At 35.8% G+C, this 19,780-nt stretch overlaps 1 protein-coding gene across 4 annotated transcripts in view; it reads left to right on the top strand.

Annotated features, from left to right (window-relative positions):
• The window catches only part of LOC111150680 (RAB GTPase activating protein 1 like), a 759,175-nt gene that overhangs the window by 446,007 nt on the left and 293,388 nt on the right, over positions 1–19,780 (top strand). For all 4 annotated transcript variants that reach the window (XM_022508220.1, XM_022508222.1, XM_022508221.1 and 1 more), the window contains one exon: positions 2,465–2,578. In XM_022508220.1, the coding sequence (XP_022363928.1) occupies positions 2,465–2,578 (114 nt within the window). The remainder of the gene's footprint in view (positions 1–2,464; positions 2,579–19,780) is intronic.

Here is a 19,780-nt window from a genome sequence, read left to right as displayed (position 1 = left end):
CCCGAATCTCAGGTCTGGATTCCTGAAATACATACTGTTGTTACTCTCAACAGTATGAGTAATTGGGAGATGATTAACTTTACCTTTGAAAACATGATTATTTTCTCTAATCTAGTACACAAGTTCACTCATATTGGTCTATTTGTAAGACTCTAGTGTACCTCCTGACCTTCGGTTATGTGAAAGGGATCAGTGAACAATACAGCAAAACATTTTATTTAGTTTAAAGTGAAGTTCCAGAAATTGTTCCCTTAGTCAACTGAGAGCAATATGTTGGAAGAAAACTCTAGAAACACATATGTGTAGAAAGCATTTGAAAGTAATCCTAGGAAGGGAAGGCTCATTAAAGTCAGGAAAAGTTGATGATTTTTATTTCCATTTGATTTTTTGCCCATTTATTTTTAGAAACAAATCAGGAAGATTCAAGTATGCATAGAAAAAAATTACTCAGTATTATGCAAAGTTACTTTCTAGAAATTTTTAATCAATTTCCCTTTCTCTGAATCAGACTGTTGGTACCATTTAAACACAGTATGATGCCAAATGAGTAGGCAGTTTCCAGGGAATATAGTCCAATGATGTCTCTCCCTTAACATCTTGAAAAGTGTAAAAAGAGTTATCCTGTGAACCACTCAGCACATGTTTGCCCCTGAAATAGTTCAGCTGTGGAAGTAGTAACATTTTCATTGGTCATCTTTTCAAAGAGCTTATAAGTGGGAACTATGACTGTGTGGAAAGAGAACCTTTCTATTAGGGAAAACCTGCACAATGAAAACTTTCTTCTACCTGATAGCAGATCCCCTACTCGAGGGAGCTCCTCCTCGGACTCTGTACCAGACCATAGCTCTTTGTACATTACCTTTATATTCACCTTCTTCCGTGCTCCCACCTCCCCTCAAAATTTTCTCTATCCTCAGAACTTGCATTTGCCTTTATAAATATACGCTTTCTGTGTATCCTCTTACTTAAAGGTATGATAGTTTTTTTAAGTTTCATTTTTATTCAGCTGTAGCAGTGCATTTCTCTAAGCCATCGGAATTTCCTCTGAACTGATTTGCAATGTGTTTGGTGTTTGCTAGCAAATTTGGAACATTTCAGTTTGTGTCCTTTCTCCACATGGTATAAGATCTAATTACCACTCAGCATGAAACAGCAGCTGAAGTGAAAAAGGCAGCAAGAGAAGGCCCTGGCTTAACTTAGAGCTAATCAACGACTTCCTTCTTACATACTTCCCAGAGGCAAAGAAAAAGGGAGCTAGCACTCATTAAAGTAACTCATGTATTAAACATTTTTTTTCCTTCCTTGATCTTAACTGAAATGGGGGATTTGTTCAAATCTTTATGGAAGCAAGACATTAAATGACACCTTTAATTTGCATTAGTAGTCACAGATGCTTCCTTCAACTGTGCAAAATGTTTTCATCATCAGGGTTGCTAAAAGTAGTCCCATCCTATTTTCTTGACATTTAAACAGATAAACAACATTTATGGGAATCCAATAAAATCAAATGAATGATTAATCACTTTTACTCAATTTTGAGCTTTTGGATCCTGAATTTGTCTTAAAAAGAACTTCTAGATTTATCTTTAAAGCGTGTGTCATCCTGATGTCATTTGGGGCTTTTTATTCTCTGGAATGAATGTGTTAGGTAATCAACCTATCAGGAGGAAACGATGGATATCTTTATTTTTTATATTGCTATGGTCTGAGTTTTCACTTATCAGATTATCAAAAATTTAAGAAGTTAGAGAATCTGTGGTGTCAGGCTGGTGTGGAAAACCATCTACTCTACCAGCGTTTGAAGAATGTGCTGTTACAACACCTCTGGAGAGAAAGCACCTTCATCAAAAATGGAAATGCACATGCTCTTTGACCTAGCACGCCACCTGTAGGAACCTGTTGTTGAACACGTATGCATAAAAATGGTATTAAATAGTGGTATTACTTGTAATATAAACAGAAATATGCAGAGAAGTCATTAATAGGAAAATATGCAGAGAAGTCATTAATAGGAGAATATTAAACAAATCATGGCATGTCCATATCCAGATACCTTATTCCTTTTGATAGCTGTTCTTAAAGTGAATGAAATACCATGTATTGATGAGAAATATTCTCTATCCTATTACGTGAAAGGAGCAGATAGTTTTCTTCTATTTGTGCTTCAAAAAGCAGAGGATAGAGATGTGTTTATACAACTTTTCTCCCTCACCTCCCTCTCACATAAGCATATATTCACACATCTATAGATAGATGGATGAAGGATACAAAAGAAACCGTTGGTAGCATTTATGTCTGGTGAATGGGACTATGGGTCTGGAATGGGAGGCCGGTATTTTTGGTGGGGACAGCATACTTTTTTTGCGCAATTTGAGTATTTTTTTTTTTTAGCATGTATATATATTATTTTTCAATTAAAAAGAAATTTCAAATTAATGACCAGGTCTGTTTTTTTCTGTTTTAGGACTCAGCCCAGGAGAGTGTTATCACCCGAGACATTCATCGTACATTTCCTGCACATGATTACTTTAAAGATACCGGAGGAGATGGCCAGGAATCACTCTACAAGATCTGCAAGGTAGGGCCCTCCACCTCATTTTTTTCTAACTTATTTTACAGGGCCCTATCTTAGGAACCCATTGTAAAGACTTTTGGATTTTTTTCCTGTCTTCTTTTCTTAATTGCTCTGCGCCCTATTGATGCTAGACAGCCAAAGCCCCTTGCCAAGAAGTCTCTGGCGTGAGAAAGAATTCAGGAGCAAGGTGTTTAGAGAAAGGGACAAAGATTTATTAAGACTAGAAGAAAGCTATTTCACGAAGTAGCTATCTCTCATCCTAGATGAGGAAGAGACCCTCTTTGCCTCTAATGAAGGGTTTTAAGGTTTTCAAATTAGCTAATGGTATAGGGAGGGGCTTACTCTCTAACTTTGGGTTTATCATTTACATTGGGTGGTTAGTTTCATTGTTTTAGGGTTGCAGAGTTACCTACAGGGAGCAGTTTGAAGAATGTTGAGCTTTTACTGCTGGAGGGAGTGGGGTTTTGTGGTTTTCTATGAGTCAAATTTTGTGACTCTTTTTGTGACTGCTGGCTTTTAGGTTATGCGTCAGTCTAAAACCAGAATGACTTTACTTAGGTCAGCTTCTCTCTTGAGTCTCTATTCCCTTCTGCCTCAGTGTTCTCTGCTCAGCGCAGAATTCTGAAGGCAGTTTCCTGGCTGCATGTCCCATCAGGGAGGGGCTCTGTAAGGCCTCACTTTGGCTCTGCTGCTAACAAGAAAGGAACAAAAGGTCTTCTCGGGTTATGCAGCAAAGGCTGCGAGGAGTCCTGATGACTGTCCTCCTGTCCTCCTGAGAAGATAATGGGGCAGTTGACAATTTTTGTCACATAAGGGTAAGAAAACAATGCAGTTTTTAAATACTAGAAAGTTCTCTGAAATTATTGGTGTATTCTAACATGTCACATTAGACATCTTCATGCAGTTTTTATGTCCCATTTTAAAATTTTTGCCCTCCTTATTAATAAACCTGGAAGAAAAATTTTTCCTGATTTTTAGTAAATATGCTCTGTGGGGATATAAAAGATTCTGCTTGTGTTAATGGAGAATAGTCATCAGATTATTAATTTTTCAAGGTTATATCAGGATTGCAAAATAACTTTTTAAATCATTATTTATAGTTAACTCATATTGTCAGTGCTAATTGAGGCCAAAAGCTAAAAATTACAAAGTCCATTCAGCAAAGTTTTGCCCTTTCTCCTCAAATTTAAGATGCCTTATGAAATGTGGTATGTATCTTAACATCGTCCTCACGAGATTACTACTGAAGATGAACTACACAAAAATCTTGTAATAATATGGAGGAAAAAGCAAATACCATGGCTAAGTTTATAATTTATGTAATCAGTTCCTGAATTATCAAATTTATCCTTTCATTGCGTAGCAAAATTTGCCAGTAAGTATTCAGGAGTACATATCAGTATCATTTTATATTACTGATTTTTTTTATATTACTTATAAAAGTACTTGCCTGCTTGCGATAACCATGCAGGACTGATGCTTCATTCTGCAAATGGCATAGCTTTCATTAAACTCCTTCTTGCATATTTGTGGTTTAGCCCTTTGCCCACTCGTATTTTATCTTGTTTTTCTTTTCTTTTCTTTTCTTTTTTTCCTTCTCTCTTGATGTAGCCATTTGGAGGATTATCATTCAGTGCTAGAAATGCATAGATAACTTAAAATCTGAGAGTCTACTGACTTCTGGAAAGTAATACATCATCTAGTTTTTAAAAATGCCACAAACCATTGAATACCATTACAAATGTATAATATATTCATTATATGAGTGTAAAAGGCAAAATTATTAAAAATTTTTTCTACCAATTTTTTGAAATTCTATAAGCTAGTTAGCTTGTCATGTGTAGGGAAGATGTCAAAATTTATGTAGTTTCCTGGTTTATGGAGAAGCGTCTGATTTACGGTATATGGGAGAACATTTTCCCCCTCGCATTCAGCATATTTTCAGCCAATCAGTAACTTTTTCGTTCAGTTTTTCTCTGGCTGATACTAGAGAGCTTTTTCACGTAACCAAAGCAGATGGTTTTATGTGCTTGCAGCCTCTGACTTACAATTTTGCTCCCTTGTAGTAAAAGCAGTATTCCCCTCATTATACAATATTGACAGGAGAAATATCTGAACCAGTACCAAACACAAAGATAACATTTAAATAGCTGGTACACTTAAATAGTTGACATCTTTGATATTGCAGATAATAATCCAACCGTGAATTCGTTACACAGTGTTCGTTAGTATGTTCACATACTGCATGTAGCCACGTTAGATTATTAGTGTATACTTGCAACATGATTAGAGAGTTTTAAACCTCTAAGTAAAGAATATTGCAACAATGTAGCTCTAAAATACCTTGTAACTGCTGAATATTTTAAATTACGCTAAATTTTGTAAAAATGTGGACAACAAAAGAATCATATTAAAAGCATTTCAGAATTCAAGATAATAAATAAAAGTTGCTAAAGCTTGTAATGTACTAAAATATATATTACCTAAACATGATTTTATAGCACCCTTTGATAATGGGGGAGATCAGAAATGAATGTATCAGAATGTGTTGGAGAGACCAAAATTTGCTGTGTTCTTGAGTGACGCAATTCCTTCTCTTCTGGGTCTGTTTTTTAGCAGTTTAGTGCTCATGCAGGAAATCTCAGGTGGTAGTGTTAACTCACAAATAGGAAAGCGTACTTATAAGTACTTTAGAATTGAATATTCTTCTCAAGTTTGTAAATATACTTTCCTTGGCTTTTTCTATCCAATTTGAGCTGTAGTCTTTGACTTTAGGACTTTCATCCCATATCCCCAAAAGTTGCTAGATGTAAAAAGGCCACTGAATGTGGTCCATCTGTCAATCATTTTTATTTCTAGAATCATATCCAACATCATACCTCACATTCTCAGCAATATACCTTTGAGTTTCCATCCTGGATACTTTGCACAAACCTGAAACATTAATACCTTGATTTTAAAAAGTGGCTTCTTTATCAGTTCTTTTTTTGTCCCCCCCACATAATCTTTTTCGTGTCTTAGTGCACTGGCCAGAACCTCCATTGTAGGTGTTGAAAGGAAGCAATCATAGTGGACATCCTTGTCTTGCTCCTGATTATTTAAAAAAAAAAGTGCATCTAATGATTTACCAATCAGAATGATATATCTTATTCACATCAGCAACACACTTAGAGTCCTTTTTTTATGCAGTGCCTTCCATGTGTTATAATAATTTCAAATTTACAAAGTACTTTCACATATATTACCTCATTTATTTCTGATAACTTATCAGTGGAGCTTGTACTAGAAATATAGTATGCTGTGCTCTTAAATTGAGACAGAGATTATTAAGAGAATTTCAATTATAATAAGCATGGAAATCAATTTTGGTTTCAAGGATACAGAAGTCCGACTGTGGTTGAAAAGTTTTCTGTGGCTCTGGTGAAATGAGAAATGATCTGAACTGTCAGATTAAAAGGAAGACTGTTAAAAACTTGCTGTCATGTTTTAATGGCCCTGCCAATATCTGTTTTTGCCTCTTAATATCTTTTTCAGAGTAGGAGGAAATTGAAATGGCTCAAAGATTCTTCTGTTGTCATAAATTTATGTGTGGAAGTTAAACAGAAAGTATAATAGAATTCATAGGATTCTGAAAATGAAAAGTTTAGGGTTCTCCTACCTCCCTCCATCCTTCCCTTCCTCCTTCCTTCTTGTCTTTCCTATTAGTCAAGTCAATAACATTTTAAAATAGTGTCCTTGAAAGGAGGAAAAAAATACGAGCTCCCCAAATATCTTTAGCACTTTTCTATTTTAAATATGATATAAAATCTATTTTGAGTTGGGAGACAGGTTGGCACAGTTTAAAGGACTGAACATCAGGAAATCTGGTTCTTGATTCTTTTCTTAAGCAGACCTAAGACTATGGGAAAATCACTTTTTTGGATTTCCTCCTCATTAAGGCTGTGGGGTCTGATAGGATTATTCCGATTTCTAGTTCTAATTTGCAGTGATTCTAAATGTTTAAATTTTTTTTTCTTAAAATATAACAGATGAGTGCAGGATTGAACAATTCCTATGTCAGGAATAATATATATAAAATATAACTGTGTCTCTTAATTTCCAAGCTATAGGTGAGTATGATTCAACGTTTAAGACTTCACCTGGCTTTCTGTTGTGTTTGGGTATGTGTTTCATGCACACATGAAATGGAATATGTTTAGTAATTTACTTTGAGATACACATCTCTTTAAAGACCTAAGGTTAGTCAGTCATAGTAATCAGTTAAAATATTGTTCACGACAGTATAGATTGAAGAGACGCTTGGTGTGCAATTTAATTTGAGGCATATTGCCTTTTCTAATTTTCTGATCAAAGTAACTGTTTTCTGAAAAAGAAGCTACTGCTGTGAATTGGATGGGAGGGATTGAATATATTACAGAGAGATCAATACCTTTGTTCATCTGGGCTAATAATTTGATCGTATAATGGTTTGTGGAAACTTAATCCTTGTTTTATCAAATATTATCAAAACAAGATTGGATTTAATATGAAAACTAAAACATTTCAGGTATTATTTTGATACCAGTAATGAGTGACCTGCTGCATGATTTTGAAGAATGCAAATGATCACTGACTACTCTAAAGTTAGATAAAATTATACATTATTGTTTTCTAGAGTTAGGAGGTGTTAGTGGTTATAGGGATGAATTATTTTTCATGAGTTGATTGTATTTTCAATATAAGTTTCTATTTGACTATGTGTAATACAACTCTCTTCCTTGGGGTGCCTGAATGATTCCTTGTTTGAATGACAGCATTTACTGAACACATTATAGGCCACTATTCTTTACAAAGCCCAATTTGTTTTTTGTTTTTGTTTTTGTTTATTTATTTTTTTTTACTTTATTTTTTCAGTGTTCCAAGATTCATTGTTTATGCGTCACACCCAGTGCTCCATGCAATACATGCCCTCCTTAATACCCACCACCAGTGCTCACCCTTCATCCCACCTCCCTCCCCTCTCAAACCCTCAGTTTGTTTCTCAGAGTCCACAGACTCTCATGGGGCTTCGTACTTAGTGGGGCGTCCACTTGAAGATTCTTTCTCTCCTCCCTCTGCCTCTCCCCCTGCTCATGCTTGCTCTCTCTCTCTCTCCCAAATGAATAAATAAATCTTAAAAAAGAAAAGACCCTAGGGACTTCACTTTTTAAAAAACATTTATATATTTATTTGAGAGAGATGGGGAGAGAGAGGCAGAGGGAGAGGAGCCTGATGCAGGTCTGGATCTCATGACCCTGAGATCATGACCCGATCCGAAATCAAGAGGCCGACCCCTAACTGACTAAGCCACCCAGGTGCCCTGACCCTAGGGACTTCTAATAATAATAATAAATAGAAATTGAATATCACAGGAAATGTATATTTTTCTTGTAGCTGATTATAAAGCAGTCTTCTTTTTTTTTTTTTCCACCAGTTTTATCAAGGAAAAAATTGGCATACATCACTGTATAAGTTTAAGATGTGCAGCATGAGGGGCGCCTGGGTGGCTCAGTGGGTTAAAGCCTCTGCCTTCCGCTCAGGTCATGATCCCAGGGTCCTGGGATCGAGCCCCGCGTCGGGCTCTCTGCTCAGCAGGGAGCCTGCTTCCTCCCCTCTCTCTGCTTGCCTCTCTGCCTACCTGTGATCTCTGTCTGTCAAATAAATAAATAAAATCTTAAAAAAAATGTACAGCATGATAGTTTGATTTACATATATTGTGAAATGATTATCAAAATAGGTTTAGTTAGTATCTATTATCTCATATAGATACAACAAAAACAAGAGGAAAAAAAATGTTCTCCTTGTGATGAGAACTCTTAGGATCCACTCCCTTAACAACTTCTGCATATTCCCTACAGCAGTGTTACCTGTCATCATCAGGCTCTACGTTACATCCCTAGTATTCATTCATCTTGTAACTGCAGGTTTCTCCCTTTTGACCACCATCATCCAATTTCCCCTCTTCCCACCACCTGCCTTTGGTAACCACAAATCTGATCTCTTTTTCTATGAGTTTGGTGTTATGTTTGTTCTTTAGAATCTACATGGAAGTGGGGTGGTATGGAATGTTTCTTTCTCTGACTTATTATTGAAGGCATAATGCCTTCAAGGTCCATCCATGTTAGGCCGTCATCTTTATAAAGAATGGTTTCGGGGCGCCTGGGTGGCTCAGTGGGTTAAGCCGCTGCCTTCGGCTCAGGTCATGATCCCAGGTCCTGGGTTCAAGCCCCACATCGGGCTTTCTGCTCAGCAGGGAGCCTGCTTCCTCCTCTCTCTCTGCCTGCCTCTCTGCCTACTTGTGATTTCTCTTCTGTCAAATAAATAAATAAAATCTTTAAAAAAAAAAAAAAAGAATGGTTTCCTTAAAATCACCTTACATCTCATTGTTATCATTAAATAACTTTAATAAGTATAACATTTAATATATGTATAGAAAAGTGCATGGATATTGAGACTATAACTTAGTGAATTTTTACCAAGTGAGCATGTATAATCACTATAGAATAAAGATACAGAATTTTACTAGCATTCCAGGAGCTTTCCTTTATTTCCTTTACCAGTGATTTCCTCCCCCAAAGGTAACCACCATCTGATTTTTATTACTATACATCAGTATTACGTCTTTTTGAAATTTAAAAAGTTGAGTTACACAGGAAGGATTCTATTACATGCTTTCTTTTGTTCCCAGTGTCTGTGAAGTTTATCCATGTTATTGTATATGGCAGTATGCTGCTTAATATTCCATGGCACAAATATACTAAAATATAGTGTCCATTGTATTCTTGGACACATGCATTTGGTTTGTTGTCAGTTAGGAATAATGCTGGTATGTACATGCTGGTATTGATAGTGTTTTCTTACACATATGTATGCATTTCTGTTGGGTATAGGCCACAGATGGAATTTCTGGGTCAAAGTGTATAGACATGTTCGCCTTCAGAAGATATTGCTAAACAGGTTTTCAGTTTTACAGTTTATATTCCAACCAGCAATGTGTGAGAATTCCAGTTTTGCTCTGTATTTTCACCAACACTTGGCCAACTTTCAGATTTCAACCATTTTGGTGGATGTGCAATAGTATCTCATTGTGGTTTCATATGCATTTTCCTTATGACTTCAGAAGATGGGCACTTTCCACATGCCCACTGCCCATCAGGATAGCCTCTGTTGTGACAAACTTGTCATTGCTTATTTTTGCAATTGGGTTTCCTCTTATTACTGCTCTATAGGAGATTTTTTTCTGCATCACAAGTATGAGTCCTTTTTTAGTTATATGCATTGCTAACATCTTCTCTATGGCTTGCTTTTTTACTCTAAAAATAGTATCTCTTGATGAACAGATGTATTAATTTTTTTTTTTTTTTTAGATTTTATTTATTTGACAGAAAGAGGGATCACAAGTAGGCAGAGAAGCAGGCAGAGAGAGAGAGGGGGAAGCAGGCTCCCCGCTGAGCAGAGAGCCAGATGTGGGGCTCGATCCCAGGACCCTGGGATCATGACCCGAGCTGAAGGCAGAGGCTTTAACCCACTGAGCCACCCAGGCGCCCCCAGATGTATTAATTTTTTAAAGGCCCAATTTATTAACTTTTTCTTTTATTAGTTTATTTGTGTCTTGTTTAAGAAATACTTGTTTAACCAAAAGTCATGTTTAACCCAAAGTCATGAAAATATTTTGTGATGTAATCTAGAAATTTCATTCTTTTGCTATTTACACTAAGTATTTTATACCTGTCTACAGTTGATTATTGTATGAGGTAGAAGTCAAGGTTCATTTTCCTAACATATGTATCTCTAATTGATCCAGCATTATTTTTTTTAAAGATTTTATTTACTTATTTGACAGAGATCACAAGTAGGCAGAGAGGCAGGCGGTGGGTCGGGGGGGAAGCAGGCTCCCCACCGAGCAGAGACCCCAATACAGGGCTCAATCCCAGGACCCTGGGATCATGACCTGAGCCAAAGAGGCTTTAACCCACTGAGCCACCCAGGCGCCCCATCCAGCATTATTTTTAAGCAACCATTTAAACGACCATTCTTTCTCCACTGTATTGCTGCAGTATCCTTGTCATAAATTTGATCCATGTATATGTGGGTGTGTATTTGGACCATTTTTAAAAATTCTTGGTTTTTACATGTCATATATATATATTTTTGGATATATAACATTGTGTAAATTTAAGATGTATAGTATATTCATTTGATAATTTATATATTGTAATGTGATTGCTATTGTAGTAATATTTAGCACCTCTATCATATTACATAATTATCCTATCCTTTTAGTGATTGGAATAATTAAGTGTTAGTTTCTGAGCAAGTTTGATTACTATAGTACAATATTATTGACTATGTTTATTATACTGTGCATTCAATCTCTTATTTACTACTTGTTGTAAGTTCGTACCCTTAAGGAATATCAGTCTTATCCCCTGCCTCCATCCCCTGGTAATTGCCATTTTACTCTCCGTTTTTTACAAGTTTGACTTTTTTAGTTACACATATAAGTCATATCATACAGTACTTGTCTTTCTCTGTTTGAATTAACTCACTTAGCATAGTACCCATCCATGTTGTTATAAATGACAAGATATCCTCTTTTCTTATGGCTGAGTAATATTCCATTTTGTGTGTGTGTGTGTGTGTGTGTGTGCGTGTGTGTGTGTGTGCGTGTGTTGATGGATATTTAGGTTGCTTCTATATCTTAGCTTTTGTGAATAATGCCACACTAAACATTGGTATCACCTGTATCTCTTTGAAATCGTGTTTTCATTTCTGCACCATTCCATTCAATTGATCTACTTGTCTATCTTGGTGCCAACATCACACTATTAGAATTAGAGCAGCTTAACAATAGGTCTTTTTTATATTAGCATTTTATTCTGTTTAAAGTCTTATAAGGGGGCGCCTGGGTGGCTCAGTGGGTTAAAGCCTCTGCCTTCGGCTCAGGTCATGATCCCAGGGTCCTGGGATCGAGCCCCACATCGGGCTCTCTGCTCAGCGGGGAGCCTGCTTCCTCCTCTCTCTCTGCCTGCCTCTCCGCCTACTTGTGATCTCTGTCAAATAAATAAATAAAATCTTTAAAAAAAAAATAAAGTCTTATAAGGCCACGGGATGGGTGACACTATTATCATTTCAAAGATAAGAACAATTTATGTCCATAGTATCTAGATTTAGACAAATCTAGTGTTTCTTTTCTTTTCTTTTTTTGTAGTTTCAAGTTTTTATTTCAATTCCAGTTAGTTCACGTTCAGTGTAATATTAGTTTCAGGTGTAGAATTTAGGGATTCATCACTTACACACAATGCCTGGTGCTCATCACAAAAGTGCCCTACTTAATCCACATCACCCATTTAATCTATCCCCTCTCTCACCTCCCCTTTGGTAACCATCAGTTTGTTTTTTATAGTTAAGAGTCTTTTTTGCCTCTCTCTTTTTACCCCCTCTGTTCATCTGTTTTGTTTCTTAAATTTCACATGTAAGTGAAAACTTAAAGTATTTTTCTTTCTCTGACTTACTTCACTTAGCATAATAGTCTCCAGCTCCAACGATATGGATACATTATTATAGATGGCGAGGTTTTATTCTTTTTTATGGCTGAGTAATGTTCCATTGCATATATACACCACATCTCCTTTATCTATTCATCAGTTGATGGACATTTGGGCTTTTTCCATAATTTAGCTATAGTTGATAATGCTCCTATAAACATTGGGGTGCACGTGTCCCTTTAAATCTGTATTTTTCTATCCTTTGAGTAAGTACCTAGTAGTGCAATTGCTGGAACATAGGCTAGTTCTATTTTTAATTTTTTGAGGAACTCCATACTGTTTGCCAGAGTGGCTGCACCAGTTTATATTACCACCAACAATGTAAGAGGGTTCCCCCTTTTCTGCACCCTTGCCAACGTCTGTTGTTTTTTGTGTTGTGAATTTTAGCCATTCTGACAAGTGTGAGGTGAATAACAATAGGTCTTATTATCTGGTAGTGTTTGGCCTACAACCTTGTTCTACTTCAAAATTAGTTTTACAGGCTTGGCCCTTCATAGTCTCATATGTTAGAATCAGGGTTGGCAGTTCTTGAGAGAAAAAAACTTCCATAAGGATTTTGTTTGATATTGCATTGAATCAGTACTTTATCAGTTTTCTTAGTTTTTTTCAAAGAGCCAACTTTTGGCTGTTGATTTTATCTATTATACATTTGTTTTCTATTTCATTGGTATCTGCTTTTTAAAAAAATTTTTACTTTTTTAAGATTTTATTTATTTACTTGAGAGAGAGAATAAGAGCTCAAGCAAGAGAGCACAGGCAGGGGGAGCAGCAGAGGGAGAGGGAGAAGCAGACTTCCCACTGAGCAAGGACCCTCACACGGGGCTTGATCTCAGGACCCCAAGATCGTGATCTGAGCTGGAGGCAGATACTTAACTGACTGAGCCACCCAGGCATCTCTCATTGATACCTGCTCTTATTTTTATTTCATTTATTCCATTTTAAGTTTAATTTGCTGGTTTTTTCTAGCTTCCTTAGATATATGCCCAAATCAATGATTTTTTTAGTCTTTCTTTTGTTCTAATAGGTGCAGAAAGGGCTATAAATTGCTTTTAGGTACTGCTTTAGATGCATTTGTACAAAGTAGTTTTTCTGCATTAAAGCTGTAATTTTTAGGGGCACCTGGCTGGCTCAGTTGGTTAAGTGTCTGCCTTTGGTTCAGGTCATGATCTTGAGGTCCTGGGATCAAGCCCCACATCAGGCTCCCTGCTCAGCGGGTAGTATGCTTCTCCCTCTCCTTCTGTGTCTGCCCACTACTATGCTCGCCCTCTCTCAAATAAATAAAATCTTTAAAAAATATATGATTTTTATAATCAACATAATTAAGGTTTAATTTACATACAATAAGCTGTATCTGTTTTATGAATATAGTCTGATAAATGTTGACAGGTGTATATGCCTATGTACATAATTAAAATATACTGCAATCAAGATACCAAACCTACATCAGTCTAAAAACTTCTGCACAGGGGTACCTGAGTGGCACAGTCGGTTGAGCATTTGACTCTTGGTTTAAGCTCAGATCATGATCTCAGGGTCCTGGGATCAAGCCCTGTGTTAGGCTTCGCACTTACTGTGGAATCTGCTTGGGATTCTCTCTCTCCCTCTGCACTTCCCGCTCATGCCCTCTCTCTCTCTCTCTCAAATAAATAGATAAAATCTTAAAAAAAAAAAAAAAAAAAAAAAGCTTCCACATCCGCACAGTAAAGGAGACCATCAACAAAATGAAATGGCAACCCACTGAGTGGGAGAAGATAGTTGCAAATCATATATCTGATCAGAGGTTAATATCCTAAAATATTCAAAGAACTCATACAACTCAATACCAAAAAATTAAATAATTCAGTTAAAAAATTGTCAGAGAACATGAATAGACATTTTCCCAAAGAAGACATATAGATGGCCAGACAGGTACATGAAAAGATGGTCAACATCACTAATGCAAATCAAAGCCATGATGAGTTATCACCTCACACCTGTGAGAGTGGCTAGTATAAAACACAAAGGAAGAAGTAGTGTTAGTGTTAGTAGGGATGTGGAGAAAGGGATCCCTTGTGCATGGTTGGCGGGAATGTAAATTGATGCAGCCACTATGGAAAACAATATGGCAGTTCCTAAAAATTTAGATATAAAACTACCATATCCAGCAATTCTGTTTCTAGGCATTTATTTGAAGAAAACAAACAAAAAACTGACTCAAAGATACTTACATTCCTTTGTTTATTTGCAGCATTATTTACAATAACCAAGATATGAATTCAACCTTAGTGTCCATCTGTAGATGAATGGATAAAGGAAATGTGATATATACATACAATGGGATATTATCAGGCCATTAAAATAACAAAACCTGGGGTGCCTGGGTGGCTTAGTGGGTTAAAGCCTCTGCCTTCAGCTCAGGTCATGGTATTGAGCTGGGATTGAGCCCCACATCGGGCTGTCTATTCAGCAGGGAGCCTGCTTCCTCCTCTCTCTCTGCCTGCCTTTCTGCCTACTTGTGATCTCTGTCAGATAAATGAATAAAATCTTAAAAAAAAATAACAAAACCTTGCCATTTGCAACCATGTGGATGGAGCTTGAAAGCATGATGCTAAGTGAAATAAGTTAGAGAAAAACAAATACCATATGATCCTACTTACCTGTGGATTCTAAAAATAAATAAAAATAAAACAAGCTCATAGATACAGAGAACAGATTAACAGTTGTCAGAAGTGGGAGGTGGGTAAAGTGTGTGAAGGAAGTCAAAAGGTACAACCTTCCAGTTATAAGTAAACCATGGGGATATCGTATACAGTATGGTGACAATAATTAATAATACTGTATTGTGGGGCACTTCGGTGGCTCAGTTGGTTGAGCATTTGCCTTCTGCTTGGGTCATGATCCCGGGGTGCTCGGATGGAGCCCTGCGTCAGGCTGCCTGCTTGGCGGGAAGCCTGCTTCTCCCTCTCCCACTTCCCTTGCTTGTATTCTCTCTCTTGCTGTGTCTCTCTTTGTCAAATAAACAAACAAACAAATAATACTGTATGCATATTTTAAAGTTAAGAAAGTAGGCCTTAAAACTCTCCTCACAAGAAAAAAAATTTGTAGCTGTATGGTGACAGATGAGACTAGGTAAGATAAGCCTATAAGACTAGGCTTAATATGGTGATCATTTTGTAATACATACAAATATCAGATAATTATATTGTATGCCTGATTACCATATGTTACATATCAGTTATACATAAATAAAAATAAGTAAACAAAATGTTTCCACTTCCAAAAAAGAAATGAATTACTGGGGCGCCTGGGTGGCTCAGTGGGTTAAAGCCTCTGCCTTTGGCTCAGGTCATGATCCCAGGGTCCTGGGATCAAGCCCCGCATCAGGCTCTCTGCTCAGCAGGGAGCCTGCTTCCTCCTCTCTCTCTGCCTGCCTCTCCGCTTACTTGTGATCTCTGCCTCTCAAATAAATAAATAAAATCTTTAAAAAAAAAAAAAAGGAATGAATTAGTGACAGGTAAAAAAAGAAAAAGATTTTAGAGAATACTTTTCATGTACCTTTGATTGGTACAAGAGAACCAAAGGAACCCTGGTATTCTTTATTGTTCTATCATTTCAGAAATCAAACAGATTTTCTTTCCCTTAAGTTCTATGTTTTAACAAAGGATATGAAAACATTCATATCACCCCAAAAAGTTCTCTAATGCCCCTTCACAGTAAATTCCATCTATGCCTGACCTCAGGCAACCATTTATCTTCTTTCTGCCATTACAGTTTCCATTTCTTTATAATATAGTGTAAATAGATCATATGGTGTATACTTCTGACTTATCTCATGCAGTGTAATGGTTCTGAGATACATCTGTGTAGTTGAGTGTTTTGGTAGTACATTGTTTTGTATTCCTAGGTACTATTCAGTTGTAACCCCACCAATTGTGATGCCATATTTTATGACTGTTTAGTTTTAAAAAATTTTTAATATCATAGTGGTATCATTGACCCAATACATTTGGTGATTTTTAGTTATTTTTTGGTATTGATTTCTATCTTAATTTTACTATGGTCAAAGAACATGCTCTGTATGACTTCAACACTAATGAAATTTTTTTACTTGCTTTCTGATCTAAATATGTTTTGGTATTATTAGATGAACTCTGTAATTAGACTTTCCTAATCTTTTTTATAGCTTTTTTCTCCTGTCCTGTCAGCTACTGGTGAAATTGTGCTAACATTCCCAACTATGAATTGGGCTTGTTTGTTATTCCTTTTAGTTCTCTCAAGTTCTGCTTTATGTATTTTGAAGCTGTTTTATTAAGTGCTTACAAATTTAGTGTTATTATGTCTTCAGATTGAATAACGTTATTATCATTATACAATGTCTTTCTTACTGCTGATATGTACTTTGATATAAGCATGGACAAATTAGCTTTATTTTGCATTGTATAACATTTATTTTTAAAGATTTTATTTATTTGTCAGAGAGAGAGAGCACACAAGCAGGAAGAGCAGTAGGCAAGGGAAAAGCAGGCTCCCTGCTGAGCAAGGAGCCTGATGTGGGACTCGATCCCAGGACCTTAGGATCATGACCTGAGCTGATGGCAGCTGCTTAGCCGACTGAGCCACCCAGGTGCCCTGCATTGTATAACTTTTAATATCCTTTTACTTTCTTTTGAGTTCTTATATTTAAGGGGTATCTCCTTTAAGCTTTTTGCAATTGAGCTTTCTCACTTTAACTAGCTCTACAATTTTTTAAATTGGGGTATTGAGTATATTTTTAATAAACTTCTGGATATATTTAATTTTAAACTTAATATCTCACTGTTTTCTATATGTCTCATCTGTTTGTTTTTTCCCTCATTTTCCACTTTCTACTCTGTAACTGCTGTATAGTTCATATAATTTTAGTGGTTACTGTAGCAATCATAACAGACAGTGTTAGCTTTTTAGAATCCATCTTAGGTGACTACTTTGATCACTTCTGTATAATTCAAGAACCTTATATCTCTTTAACTCCATATATTACTTTTTTGTTTATTGTCCTATTGTCACGTATTAATTCTGAACGTATAGCAGTACCCCCCTACAGATACACAAGGTATTATTTTTTGTGTTTTTAACCATCCATATTCATTTAGACTTACCTGGTTCTTCCTGCATTGCCTGCTTTTATCTGGGTTTGTTTTCTTTCTTCTTGAAGACATTTTTAGTATTCTTTAGTAAAAGTCTGCTAGTGAAAACTATTTCATTTTTTTTTATTTGTTTGAGGGTCTTATCATTTTATCTTTATTTTGGGAAGATTTTCATTTGTTATGGAGTTCTAGATTGGCAGGGTGTTTTTCTGGCATTTTAAAAATGTTACTCTATTATCCTCAGAATTCCATCATATCTGTTGAAAGATGGCTGTCAATTTTATGGTTTCTTTAAATGTAATGCATCTTTTCTTCTTTAAAAATTTTTTTTAAATTTATTTTTGGTGTTTCAACAGATCTTCTATAATGTGCCCTAGTTCTTTATATATGTACTGCTTGGAGTTTGTTATTGAATCTGTAGCTTGACATAGTTTGTCACTTTTAGAAAATGCTCAGGCAGTATTTCTCCCAGTACCATTTTGCCTTACTCCTTTATTCTGGACTTCCAAGTATTCATATTTTATGATGTCACTTATGTCTCTTATTCTATTTTATATGTCTCCATCCTTCTTCTGGTCTTCATCTGGATATTGTTTTTACTAATCTTCTCACCAGTCTATTGCCGTCTTAATTAATTTGTTTTTCATTCTACAATTTTTACTTAATCCTTCTTAAAAATAAATTCCAGTTCCCTCATGAAATTTTTTCCTATTTTCTTGAGTAGATTAATTGTATCTATTCTAAAGTCCAAGTCTGATAAAGTCTAATATCTCTTCACCTGTTCATATATTCCTATTGTCTCTTGACTTTCATTTTCTCATATTTTCTTTCATGATTGATCATTTTTAATGGAAATATGGATCTTGTGTATGAAAAATTATATAAAGACTTTGAATGATTTTACTCGAGCAGATTTAGTGTTTTTCTGGTAAGAACATATATATCTATATGTGTGTGTGTGTATATACATATATATACACATACATACATACATACATATATATATAGTGGATCCCTTTGGTCCAGTGTTGACTATTTTTTGCTTCATGGGTGAGATCCTTCCAGCATTTCAGCTAAAAGCCTGAGTTATTTTTTAGAGATCTTCATCTTTGGTGGGCTCTACACCTTACTTACTGTGTACCACTAAAATCTCTGCTTAGTTTTACTATTCTTGCAGACCACTGTTTCCAAAATTTTCTCTTCTATGAAATACTGTTCTGCTCTTCTGAGAGATCAAATTGTCACAACGTTTCCTTCAAACTTTATGTTAGACAAGTTGTTGGTTAATAATTTCAGATTTTCTGGAGGGGAGAGGAGATTTTCCCTGATCTTCTTGTTTACAGTGGGGGAGAGAGAATACTAAATTAGCATACTGATAAATCTTAATCTCTCAGAGCAAGAGTTTCATTTAGTTTCCCTGTCCTTAAACCACTCATTTCCCATTTTTTATTTTAGGCAAATTGTCTAATTCTGCTTCATTGCCAAGGACAGTTATGTTTATAGCCATTCAGAACAGTGAAAGCATGCTCGTACATATACATACATGTACAAAAGAAGTCTTAGCAACTTGAAGTTGAAAAGCTTCACCGTGTGTGTCTGTGTACGTGTATGCAGGGGTTAACTTCATGCTTAGCTTTTGCTTTTAACATTTCAAAAAAGATTTTTTTATATTTGTTAGTATCACTAAGTCATACATGAGGGACTGTTTTGAGATTTTATTTTTTATTTTTTTGGTCCTTTTTAATATGCATATTAATAGGATGGACTTTTCTATGAGTCAGAGCTCAACTGAGAAGATATGATGTTATTTTAAATATGAAATTTTCTTCTGAAACTGTAACAATGAAAAGGTCAGGTTTGTGAAGTTGGAGTCCTGGAAAGAGAACGAGTGATTTGTAATGCTCTTGAAAGTGTCTGAAGAGATTTTAAAAATTTCTTTATGTGCTGGTCCCATAAGAGCTTTTGTGAAATAGCTTTGTAGTCTCTGTGGAGCCTGTAGTCTTTCAGCTGAAAGGCTAATTGAAGCCATCACACCATTACTAGAATAAAGAAGAGAACGGTTGGGATTATGAGGATGATAAAAATGTGTAAAATTAGAATACAGGGATTGGTATATATCCTAAAGGTTTGCTTATAGCCAGTGTTTTTCAAAAACAACATTACTCTTTGAGAAAAGAAGAAAAGTAAGATTACTTTTTAAAATAGAAAAGTAAAAACAAAACTAACCTGTGAAGATATAACACAAGGAACCTTCAAGTAAAATGCTACTCATGGTGTCCTGAATTTATGATTTTTCTCAAAATAGAGATCTATTTCTGTAGTAGATTCAAATGGCTTAAATATCCCAAACAATAAAGGCACAGTTATTCCTGAATGGATTAGTTATAGGATTATGGGGACTTATTTCCTGTTTACTAATTGTTATCCAGTTGGCAATATCTTTACAACTTCGAAGCCTTCTCCTTAACCAGACCTTTTCCTGCATCTTTTAAAGACCAAGGAAGGGTGTGAATCTGAATTGCTTTCCTCCTCCT

Source organism: Enhydra lutris, unplaced genomic scaffold (assembly GCF_002288905.1).
Source record: "Enhydra lutris kenyoni isolate GAN:26980312 unplaced genomic scaffold, ASM228890v2 scaffoldscaffold24, whole genome shotgun sequence".
Lineage (NCBI taxonomy): Eukaryota > Metazoa > Chordata > Mammalia > Carnivora > Mustelidae > Enhydra > Enhydra lutris.
This window is presented reverse-complemented; position numbering and strand designations above follow the sequence as displayed.